The sequence below is a fragment of the Mesocricetus auratus genome, unplaced genomic scaffold (genome assembly GCF_017639785.1).
Source record: "Mesocricetus auratus isolate SY011 unplaced genomic scaffold, BCM_Maur_2.0 Super-Scaffold_100038, whole genome shotgun sequence".
Classification (NCBI taxonomy): Eukaryota; Metazoa; Chordata; class Mammalia; order Rodentia; family Cricetidae; genus Mesocricetus; species Mesocricetus auratus.
The window spans coordinates 6,353,877-6,366,014 of NW_024429216.1; the positions used below are offsets into that span (position 1 = coordinate 6,353,877).

The following is a 12,138-nucleotide window of genomic DNA, read 5'->3' on the forward strand; positions in this document are numbered from 1 at the left end:
GCTCCCAGGCCCCTCCTCGTTTCGAACCCTGCCAGCAGGCATCCCGCCCCTCCCCTTGAGAGCCCAGACCGGGGACCACCTTCTTTCTCGAATCCTGAGACCAGGCCCCGGGTCCGGTCCCTCCTCGCCTCGTCAGGGAGCAGCCGTTCAGACAAGTGGAGAAGTGGCGGGCTCCCCTCCGGGTCCCGAGGAAATGCCGACTGGAAGGAAGGGGTGCGCGCCGCAGCCCGAGCCGGGCTCTAGGACCCAGCGGGCAAGGGCGCCTGCCTGGCTCCCGCCCCTCCCCCCAGGCCGCCCCCTCCCCCCCACGGCTTCCAGGTTCCCCCTCCCTCCCCCCTCGCCCCGGCTCCCGGTGCCCGTCTCCAGCGCCGCCGCCGGAGCCAGCGAGGGAGCGGGAGCGGACAGGAGGAGGAGGAGGCCGCGTCGCCGCCGCTCGGAGCCCGGCCGGAGCCTCCCAGGCAGGTGCCCGGAGCGGCGAGGGGGCGGGGGGCTGGCGGGACCGCCTGCCCGGCCGGGGGGGGGGGGGGGCAGCCGGGACCGCAGCTGTAGCCCTCTGCCCACCCGTGCACCCCGCCGACAGCGGCTGGGGCAGCGAGAGGGGTGGGGGCCCCATCTACGCGGTAGCCCTGTGGGGTACCAGCTTCCATGCGGGGGTCCTGGACTTCTTCCGAGGATGCCCCATTCACAAAATCCCGTCGTGGACCCTCGCCATTGAGGAACTCCGAGGACTACTCTCCCGGGGAAAATAGATGTGTGGGTAGCAAAGCACACCCCGACATCTCAGTGCCCCATCTCAACTAGGCCTGTGGGGGGGACCCCTGCCCTCTTTGCCTGCTTCACCTGTTGTTGGGGGAGGCGGGCGGACAAAGGAAGCCGTGTCACGTGACTGCTCATTCACAAAATCCCATCCCATTGAGAAAAGGGGGCTGGGGGCGCTGTGGCCGCCCCTTCCCCTCCTGAAAGGCTGGGAAACCCGACAGCCTGCAGGTGGGGGAGGGGGCTAGGACTCGTGGCCTGGGTCCCTGAGGTTGGGACTCCAGGGTCCCTGAGCTGGGGGCCAGTGGGGCTGGATGCTAATCCCGATTGCTGGGCGGAGGGCTACGTCCCCTGAGCTGGGGGCGGGGTAAAATGTTTCTGAAGGCTTGGAGAGGGTGAGGGGATGGATCATTATCTCCCCCTCCCACCTCTCTTCTTCGGCGTCCCTCAACTGAGACCAAAGGGAGCAGCCTTGATTTTTGTGAATGAAATGCTCCTTGGATCTTTTCGGTCGCCGGCTGCTGGCTTCCTCTGCCTCCATCTCCTTCTCGGCCTCTCTTTCTGGCCATTTCTGGTTCTCTCTCTGCTCCCTGCCCATCTCCCGGTTGCTGGGTGACTCAGTGAGCTTTGCATCCGGTCTCATTCATAAATCCGGGAAAGGGTGGGGGGAAAGAGCCAAGGTTTCTCACCCAGCTAGTGGCCTGGGTGACTGGGGTGCGGAGGCCGTGTGGGGGGCCCTGAAGCTGAGTTGATGGGTCCAGAGAAAATAGATATGCGCAGGAACCCAGCTGTGAGGGGGGACACTGGGTGGGGCCATGGGTCTGTGATGACAGAGGGGGATGGAGACTGGGGGTGAGGGGAGAAGCGGCGGGGGGAGGGGAGGCGGCAAACCCAGGCTATGGGGGTGGGGATGGAGGGGGGAGACGCCGAAAAGGTGGGCATGGTGGGGAAAGGTAGGTGGGCCAGATGCCACCAAGAAGAAAGAAGCCATGATAGAAGTGGGCGAGGGATGAGGGCTTGCTCGAGGGTAAGGTAAATCCAGAGGCTGGGGATAAGAGGGAGGGAGCGCAGGGCTGGAGGAACGCTAAAATCCGGAGCACGATGGGAGTTCACGGCCTGTGTTGTCCTCCTCACCTCCTCCAGGTACATGGTGCGGGTCCGAGCCGTGGTGATGGCCCGAGATGACTCCAGTGGGGGCTGGCTGCCTGTGGGGGGCGGGGGCCTCAGCCAGGTGAGCGTATGTCGGGTCCGAGGGGCCAGGCCCGAGGGGGGGGCCCGCCAGGGGCACTACGTCATCCACGGGGAGCGGCTTCGGGACCAGAAAGTGAGCCACCCTGGGGTGTGGGAACGGGGCGACCCCTGGGGAAGGAGGGAAGGGCCTAGGGAGGGGGGGAAAGGAGAGGTCGCGTTGTCCCTCTACCACTGGGGACTCAGAGTGGGCCGCGGGATGGAGTTTGTTCCAATACCTGGCTTGTGATTGAAGAGCTGGGATTTGGGAGTGGGGTAGGGTGTTGGGTAACCTGTGTCCACTGCTTCTCTGGCCGTTCTGTCACACAGCTACTTCGGTAGTGGCCTTACTGTCCCCGTTCCTGCTTCTCCTCCAACCCTGGTCTGTCCACAAAGACCCAGCTCACACCCAACTCGCGTCCTGTCCCTTCTCTGCTCAGAGCTCTCTTCTGGCTCCATCTTGTTCAGAGATGCCCTCTGCCAGCAGGCCCTTGTCTGCCCTAAGTATCTGGAGGCATTTGTGGGGTCTGCTTTAGAAGTGTCACATATGGTGGACGGTCCTGGGTCACACGGGGCTGCTAATCCCAGCACTGGGGACACTGTGGCAGGAGGAGGCAAGTCTCACTACCTGCCCGGGAGCACGTGTTGGTGTGGAGGGCTCATCAAGGGGCTGCCAGCATCAAGTGGGCTGTGTGGAAGGCTAATGTCTCTGGACCAGTTCTAAGGGGTCCGTGAGGCATCAGGAGGGAATTGGCTGCCATACTTTGATACATTCAGTAAAGTGTGAAAAATGCTTTTTCTTCCATCTGAACAAGGCATGTTAGGTTGTGAGAAAAGGTGAATTTTTTTTAAACATTGAGATTTGAGGTCCCTACTGGGACAACAGAAGAAGAAATTAGATACGTATAGACATCAAAGGCTTGAAGGAATATTACTGAATCAGAGACATGTCCCCTCAGATTAGGTACAGCTGGAGTTGAGAACGAAGCAGTTGGGATATACAGAGGGGCTGGGGTTGAAGGTCATGGGCATGGCTAGGGTGGTATGACCTAGCCCTTCCTGCCCCTCAGACCACCCTGGAGTGTACCCTGAGGCCAGGCTTGGTTTACAACAAAGTGAACCCCATCTTCCACCACTGGAGCCTCGGGGACTGCAAGTTTGGGCTGACGTTTCAGAGTCCTGCAGAGGCTGACGAATTCCAGAAGAGTCTTCTAGCTGCCTTGGCAGCCCTCAGTCGAGGTGGGTGGTGTAGACTCCCGGGCTGGGGGGCAGACAGGAGAAACTGGGGTCTGGGGACTCACTTCTGCCTCTCTCCCTGCCCTAGGCTCGCTCACCCCCTCCTCTTCCTCGTCCTCGTCCTCCCCTTCCCAGGACACTGCAGAGACTCCCTGCCCTCTGACGGTGAGTCTTGCGGTCTGCTATGGGAGGGTGGGGGGTGGTTCTAGTCTACAAATATTCCTCGATACTTGCTGTGGTGCTGGCAAAAGGCCACATATTGGGGACACAAAATCAGACCCAAATGGATAGTGGCAATTCAGCCATGGTTATTCTCACTCTTCTGCTCTTTTATATGTATCTATCAATTTGTTTTTAGCTAGGGTCCAATGTAGCCCAGGCTAGCCTCAAAGCTCCATGTGTATCTTCGGGTGACCTTGGGTTTAGTTCCTCCTGAGTGCTGGGGTCACTGGCGTGTGTCACCATATGTGGCTCGCTTGCTCACTCCTCTCTTTCCTTCCTGGTTTTGGAGGTGGGGTGGGGTATGGTGGCACAGGTTCTCACTCTGGCCTAGGCTGACATGCAGCTTGGATCCCCTTACATGGTGGGGTAACAGTGGTTGTCCCCCTTACCCCCTGCTCAGCCTTCTCTTTTGTTGCGATTCATACATTCGTTCAAGGGTACTTAAAAAGCACCAGGCAGTATTTTAGGCACCAGGGATATATTAGTAAGCAAAACAGAACTCCCTTTTTTTCTTGGTGCTTTAGTCCACTGTGAAAGACAGAGGAAAAGATAAAATATAAAAAGCAATAAGCACTAAAATAAATTCATAGACAAATGAATTCATTTTATGTATTTATTTGTTTGTTTGTTTCTTTACTGGAGGGAGAGGGGAGTCAGGGTTTCTCTGTGTAGCCCTGTCTGTAGACCAGGCAGGCCTGGAACTCAGAGATCCACTGCCTCTGCCTCCCGAGTGCTGGGATTGAAGGTGTGTGCCACCATCACCTGGCTATGAATTAACAATTCTATGTTCTAGTTACTGCCCAAGCTGCAGGCTTGTAAACTTGGAGTCATCCTTGACCTCATTGGTTTGTTTTGTTTTTTTAAGGACAGCCCAGCTCATGTGACCCAGGGACTGATTGTGTGGCATCTTATGTGCCACTGTAAGGGCTTTTTCCTTTACCTTGAGTGATGAGCTATAGCGGGATCTGAGTAAGGGCAGGGTGTGATGTCAGTTAACCATCGACAGAATCTCCTTGGCTCTACTGATGGTAGGAGCAGGGTACGGTGGGGGGGGTGACAATAAGAAACAGGGTTACAGGTGTGTACCACCACGCCTGGCTGCTTCTTGTAATTTCCTGCTTCTCATAGATCTGTCACAATATTGTTTTTGCTTTATTTCTTTAAAAAATAAATAAATAGATATAGGGGTGTGTGTGTGTGTGAGTGCTTTATGAGTGCTTTGCCTACATGTATGTCTGTGTAACTATTTGTGTGTCTGGTACCCAAAGGCCTGACAAGGTCTTAGATAACCCTGGGATTGGGTTGCAGCTGGTTGTGAGCTGCCAGGTGGGTACTAGGGATTGAATCAGGATTCTCTGCAAGAGCAGCCAGTGCTTTTAATTGCTGAGCTATCTCTCCAGCCCGCTTTCTAATTCCTTCCTTGCTTTCTTTCTCAACATTGGGGCTCAAACTCAGGGTGCTGTACATGCCAGGCAAGGACTTTCCCACTGAGTGACAGCCCCCGCCCAGGTTCTACTTTCAAAATGATCAAATCTGCTTTCCACCCGTTAGTGTCCAACCTCTTCTCCCAACTCAACCATCCCCACGGCTTCTCTCTGTCCCTCTCCTGACTCCTCTGACAAGACCACATTTGCAGGGAGGAGTACCAAGGTGCTCTTATCAATGGCTGAGTCAAATTATACACTTTCCCTACCCAGAACCTTCCCAGGGCTCCTCCACTCAAGGTGGCACATGAGATCCAGCTGGGCCTGGGCTGGACCTCCCTTTATCCTGTTCTGGTCACACCAGACTCCTCCCCCTCATTGCAACAGGGTTGATCCATTCCTGTCTGGGGGCCCTTCTGTCTAGAACACTTCTTCAGATTCCCATCTGACTTACCATTTCTTTTGAGGTTGTATACAAAGGTCTTCTTGGTGGCTTCACTGAGCAACCTATTTAAAACTGCATTCTCGGGCTGGGGATTCTGCTTGCCTAGCAAGCACAAAACTCCGGCTTTGGATTCTCCGGCTGGCATTTGTAATCCCAGCAACTAGGGAGGTGGAGGCAGGACTATCTAAGTCCAAGGTCATCCTTGGGCTGTGTTACAAGTTTGAGGCCAGCTTGGAAGACATCAAACTCTTTCCCTAGCTGGACATGCTGACGACACACACTTTTAACGCCAGCACTCGGGAGGCTGTGGGTTTGAGTCCAGCCTGGTCTACAGAGCGAGGTCTAGGACAGCCAGTGTTACACAGATAGAACTCAGACAAAACTGCACGAGACCACCACCCCACCCCCGCCCCCGACACGACAATCTCCAATGCCCTTTATCTGGTTCTCGCCACTACTACCTTTAAGACAGTCAGTTCCCTACCCGTCCTCCATGCTAGCACATCGGTTCCTGGAGGTCAAGGGTCTTTTGCTAGTTTCTTGCTTCACTTGAATGTTCATTGATGAAAAGCTAACAAACCAGGCACACAATGTCTGGGTGCATTTTGGGAGTTTCTGAGAATACCAGGAGCAACAAAGACTACTAGTTCCTTCCTTGGGTCAAAGAAGTTCTCAAGGTCATGGGGAATGGAGGTGGCCCTCCAGCAGTCACACACAGTTCCTGCCTATGGGGCCCTTCTTCAAAGCCAGATGCTGCCACAGTGGCCTTTGTGTCTGGCACGCTGTGGCTGGCACTCAGTAGCTGTAGACAGATAAGAAGGAGTTGTGTCCAGCTTACGGGAAAGGGAGCGGAGGGTGTGAGAAGTGGGGCCTCAGCTTGTAAAGTAGGGGACCTGGCTTGGGCAGGGGAAAGGAGCCCTCTGAGTTGTAGTGAAGATGAGGCAGGAAGGGGGCTTCTGCGGAGGGAGAGGATGGGCCGATGGCCTGGAGGGTGGAGATCTGAGCCGGCGTTAGGAATCCGGTTGAGCTAATAGCCACATCCAGAGTCAGGTGGCACACACCTGTATTCCCAGCTACTCCTGAGGGCAGGCGAAATGGTCTGAGTGGGAGGCCTGGGCTAAGTGAGACTCTTATTAAATAACCAAGGGTTGTGGATGTGAGTAGTGGAATCTACCAGTAAGGGGCTGGGGAAGTGGCTAAATGGCAGTGCTTACCCAGAACCCACTAGCAAGGGGCTAGCTTGGGGCAGCTCCTGCCTGGAAGCACCGGTGAGGGACTGCAAGGAGGCTCAGTTGTAAAGGCCACTGGAGGAGTGTCCTAAACAAATCCTTATGAGTAGGTACTGTGATGATCCCCCATTTTACAGAGGAGAACACTGAGGCTCAAAGGGGAGCTCACTTGTCACACAATCAGTGGCAGAACAAAGGTTTGAGCCCAGGCCTCCTGACGGCAGGCTCTTGCTCTCTGTGGAAGGGAGGTCTGTGGAAGGGCATCCTCTTTGGTTGGAGAACTCCTGGCACTAAGGCCTCTCCAATCTCCCTCAGTCCCACGTGGACAGCGACTCCTCCTCCAGTCACAGCCGCCAGGAGACTCCTCCCACAGCGGCTCCAGCTGCCATTGTCACAGTGGAGTCAACCACGGCCTTCTCTCCAGCCACGCCTCCACAAAGGAGACACTCCTCAGCTCAGGTATGGCTTCCTTGGGCTGCTTCCAGAGCCTAAGCCCCACAGAATGAGAAGGGACACAGGTCTCAGGAAATGGGCTAGCCTCGACTGAACTGTAGGTGGTAGTGAAAAAAGTGGCCTGGGCTTGGGGTCTGGGGGAGTGTTGTGTAGAAGGTGCTGGAGATGCTGGGTTCAAACCCCAGTACTAGGGCAGAAAGAGTGGGTAGGAGCTTCCAAGTGTCTCTAGCTCTCCGGGAGATTTGAGGGCTGTCTAGGTTGTACAGGGGTTTGAGGGAGGACATGCACAGATTTTCAAGTAAATTAGAAGATGCTGGAATTCATGGAAGGACTCCATAAGACTGTGTCCTTTATCCTGAAGGAGTGCCTGGAGCTTGAGTTTGACCAAACTGGGAAGTCTTAAGCCATAAGGTCCTAAGGTGTATGCTTGCTACCTACATTTATCTGTCTCTGAGGACTGAGAGATTTGGATGAGGAATAGGCTGGAAGTCTAAACCTGGAACCCAAGAGAGTTTTGGAGGGACACAGTTTTGGCTGATGCCTGTGGCTACATCCTGGATTTTGGGTCTTCTGCACCTGGGTAGCCTATGGGGACTTTGTGAGTTGCAGATGTCCTTAACCCGAGCTTCCTGTCCCTTGGTTTTGCAGAGCTATCCTCCGCTTCTACAGTTCACTGGGATTCCAGAACCCTCAGAATCTCTAGCCGGGGCAGTGAGCCAGGGCTGGGGCGGCCGTGGCTATGAGGACTACCGGCGATCCGGACTACCGGCACCTCTTCCCCTGTCTACCTGCGTCGTGGGCTTTGCCAAGACTGGTGCATTGAGGGGTGCAGCCTTGGGTCCCCCAGTGTCACTTCCTGCCCCTCTCACTGAGGCTGCACCCCCAGCACCCCCTGCTCGTCCACCCCCAGGTCCGGGCCCCACCCCTGCTCCAGCCAAGGCCTCCCCGGAGGCCGAGGAGGCTGCACGTTGTGTGCACTGCCGAGCACTCTTCCGCCGCCGTGCGGATGGGCGCGGTGGTCGCTGCGCAGAGGCCCCGGACCCAGGTCGCCTGTTAGTGCGCAGGCTCAGCTGCCTGTGGTGTGCGGAGAGCTTGCTGTACCACTGCCTGTCGGACGCCGAGGGTGACTTCTCGGACCCGTGCGCTTGTGAACCAGGCCACCCGCGTCCTGCTGCACGCTGGGCTGCTCTAGCTGCGCTGTCCCTGGCGGTGCCCTGCCTCTGCTGCTATGCGCCCCTGCGCGCCTGTCACTGGGTTGCGACACGATGTGGCTGTGCGGGCTGCGGGGGTCGCCATGAGGAGGCTGCACGGTGAGGATCATTGGGCTGGTTTGAAAATCCGTCTGAAGACCCAAATTGGAGGGCCCAGAACCCTGAACTCCGTACGAACCTAAAACCCAAACTTAGGTATGTCTGGAACTTGGAGTTTGAATGGATTTGAGAGATCCCAGATCTGGTACCTGGACCCCAAACCTAGGACTAAGATCCCAGACCCAGCTTCATCAGGATGTCTGTCAAGTGGACCCAGGAGTCCTGAGTTCTGGATTCACCCTCCCTCTTCCCCACTGAGGAGACTCATGACATTTCCAAACATTGCATCTCAGAGCGCCCAGGAGAGCTCACACCTCTGAGACCCAGGGATTTTTGGACCCTGACTATCTAAATACCCAACCCAGACTCCAGGTCATACTTGACATTGTAAACACTCATATCACAGCCCCCAAATTAGTCAGGAGTTGCTAAAACCTGACCCTTTATCAAATGATCTTGACCCTGAGGCCAGAGGACCCAGAATCAACAGAAAAATTGTCCCTGAATTTTCACCAGAGACATGGTATACCTACATCTGGATGTTCTTATAGGCCCAGAACCCGGAAGCACCAAGTCCTCCCGGGGTAGAAACACAAGGATGGTTTGGAATCACCAGATACTGACTGAAGCCCACCCACTCCTGAGAGTTCATGCCCAACTCATTCATAGTTGCCCCTCATACCTCAGATTTAAAATGCACCAAGTCCTCAGATATCCTCAAATAAGAGGCATTTTCTGACCAAAATAGCTTGGGAGGCCCTTTTTAGAGCTCAGCAAGGTCCAGATGTCAGACACCAAGATACCCTAGGAGCCGGGAACCGAACGCCTGCCCCTCAAGTCAGCAGTTCTGGAGAACTCGGTTCTCATGGATGGTCTCTGAGGTACCTGGTACCCTCAGATGCATGATGGAAGGCCACCAGCACTTTGGGCCCAATGCACTGGGTTTCAAGTGCTTAGCCTTCCAGTTTCCCCAAGACCTGACTTTTTTTTTTGGTTTTTCGAGACAGGGTTTCTCTGTGGCTTTGGAGGCTGTCCTGGAACTAGCTCTTGTAGACCAGGCTGGCCTCGAACTCACAGAGATCCACCTGCCTCTGCCTCCCAAGTGCTGGGATTAAAGGCGGCACCACCAACGCCCGGCTCCGAGGCCTGACTTTTAAGAACCCAAATGTTCTGGAAACATTGGCTTCCTTCTATCGATGTTCCCCAATCCCTGTCCAGCTGGGTGGGAGCCTGGATCTCAGAAGATATAGTGGTCATGGTAACCCAGGCCTCTCATCCCTTGACTTCAGCTCTCTAGAGCAACTCCAAGGTGCTGTCAGAGCACTGGGTCTAAGACTCTGAGATGCCAATCGACCCCTGGGTGCAGGATTCAAGTCCCCACAATCTCAAGATTGTTTCTGGCCTGAGACCTTAGTCCCTCTATACCAGAGACATTCAGAAGCAAGATGCCCCAGGGCCTTGGCACCTATAGATGCCAGATTTTCTAGACTTCAAAGTACTTCTAGACTGATGGAGCCCCCAGATACCTCGCCACCTGACCCCCCTGAGTCCTGCCATCCAGAGGCCCACAAAACAGCAAAGCCCCAGATTTCCTCTTTATCCTGGGGGGACGCTTGCACCAGTGTGAATTGAGATTGCTGGAATCCTGGACCACCTAGCAATCCCTTCTCCCACAGAGGATCTTACAAGCTGTCTTCTGAGCGGAGGCAGGTAGCTGCAGGGGTCGAGCGGGGACATGGGAGGAAGGCCTGCCCGGCTCTACTTTGCACAACAGTCCCTTTGGGGCTGGCTAATGCTCCATGGAAGGCCCCCCATCCCTAACCTTGTAGGCCTCCCACGCTGTAACCCCCAGTCCATTCAGATCCATCTCTTGGTAACCCCTTTTGTCTCAGTTGGGAATGGCTCTGGAAAGTTCGGGACTGTTTCATGGCACTTCCCACATGTGTTTCTCCTGGAGAAGAGGGGTGCCACGGCCTCTTTTCCCCAAGAGTGGGGGTGTCCTGGGTAGGGCAACCAAGGTCTCCAAGACAGTCTTGCTGGATTATGGGCTTAGGACCTCCAGCTGGCCCTAAGTACCTGGGAATGTGCACCTGACCATTCCTTATTACCCAGGCTTGGATGGCCTTGTGGGGACTCAAGGGATTAATACTTGTGTCACTTCCTTTAAATTATTAACTATTTATTGTATCCGGAACCTGTGATTCAGCTCTCCCAACCAGACCCCGGGATGGGTGAGAGAAAAACGGGGACAGGGGGTGTACCCCCCATCCCCACTCTGTCCGGCTCTCATCACTGTCAGACCCACCAGAGCTGAGGGCGGAGGGGCTGGGGCAGCCTAGGTCCCCATCCCCCCCTCTGTGCCTCTGTCTCCCCGCTTCCATGGTGAGCGGGGGAAGCTCCATTCTTAACCTACCTCGTTTTGGGAAGGGGTGGGAAGAGGGGACCAGAGTGCTGTATGGTGCTGTGAGATCTTCGGATTTAGCTGTGGGGACTGGGAAAGGTTCCCTAGTCTCCATCTCCCAGTCCCCCCTCTCCCAGGTCCCCGGCCCTGTTCCCTGCCGACACCCACCTCTGATCCATGATTACCTTTCATTGCCCCCACATCTGGGGTGCGTGGAGGGCTGAACCCTGGGAGCCAGGGAGACCTCAGACCCTGGAGTCCCCCCAATTTTCCAGCTGCTTTTGCCCCTCAGATTGGATGCCTGCCCCCCAGATTTTGGGGGAGGCATGCCAACATTTATCTTCCTGATCATGATTCCAAGCCAGTCTGTGACCTCAATATTGTTAGTGTCAGCGCGGGCGGAAGTGAAGGGAGGATGGGGGCCAAAGACCCAGCCTTGTCATTGGGGGAGGGGGGCTTGAGATCTGCTCCAAGAAATGTCTGTGACAGTGCCTTGGCCTGGTCTTTATTTGCATCAGTGCGTCCTGTCTGCTTGTTTGCCACAAGTGCTGGACTCCTGTCCGTTTACACCCTTAGTCCCTCCCTGGCCATCGAGCTGGGGTCTGTTTGTTCAGTCAGTCAGGTGCGTTTACTAAACACCCAGCGTGTGTCGATTCCCACAGTCACTGGTGGCGCTGCAGTGGACAAAGGCGCTTGAATGGAACCCTGCAGAAGGCGAGGGGGTTCTGTGGGTGTGCGCAGCGTTCAGCCGGCACCCGGTCACTAAGGCAGGGGATATCTGGTAAGTTGGGAGTGGAGTTAAGCAAGGGGAATCCTGGGAGAGTGGGCTGGGTGTACCCAGCGTCGCATGGCATTGTATGGACTTTGTTACCCTGAGTGAGTGAGGTGGGGGCCACAGGAAGCCTCCGGAGGACGGTCTGGATTTCCAAAGGCTAGTTGTAGCTGTGTGGGGAAGACTGCTGCGGAAGGGGATTATATATTAATAACTGTGAGAGAAGTGGGGGGGGATAGTGGATGCTTTCAGAGTCTGGAGATTTCTTTTATGAGTGTTTGCTTGCATATTCGTGTGTATGTGCGCCGCCTGGTCACCTGGCTTCAGATCCCCTAGAGCTGGAGGTGCAGCTGTGAGCCACTATGTAGTTGCTGGGAAGCCAGGTCCTCCATGAGAGCAACAAGAGCTCTCGCTGAGCCATCTCTCCAGCCTGAGTGCGCGGGTTTACATCTGGAGTTGAAACGCAAGCTGGGAATGTAGCTCAGTGGTTGATCACATGCTTAGCCCGAGCAGCGGCCTGAGTGAAGACCCCTGCACAGAAAGGGAGACAAGGCTAGTAGCCCACGTTTTGGGGGAAAGGTTTATTGATTCGTGGGTACATGCATGTGAGCTGGAGATGCAGGCGGTTGTGAGATACCCACGCGGGAACTTGTAGCCATCTTC

The 12,138-nt window shown here is 55.6% G+C and overlaps 1 protein-coding gene across 2 annotated transcripts; it reads left to right on the forward strand.

Annotated features, from left to right (window-relative positions):
• The first annotated feature begins 294 nt into the window (after positions 1-294).
• Spred3 (sprouty related EVH1 domain containing 3) lies at positions 295-11,194 on the forward strand. 2 transcript variants are annotated; one of them, XM_005086201.4, is made up of 6 exons: positions 295-458; positions 1,900-2,080; positions 3,054-3,222; positions 3,308-3,384; positions 6,855-6,998; positions 7,641-11,194. In XM_005086201.4, exons 2-6 carry the CDS (start codon positions 1,904-1,906, stop codon positions 8,304-8,306), a joined length of 1,233 nt encoding a protein of 410 aa, XP_005086258.2. In that variant the 5' UTR covers positions 295-458; positions 1,900-1,903; the 3' UTR covers positions 8,307-11,194. The 2 variants fall into 2 exon arrangements, with proteins under 2 accessions (XP_005086258.2, XP_012980786.2); XM_013125332.3 differs by having other exon boundaries at positions 301-458; positions 1,900-1,987.
• The last annotated feature ends 944 nt before the right edge of the window (positions 11,195-12,138 follow it).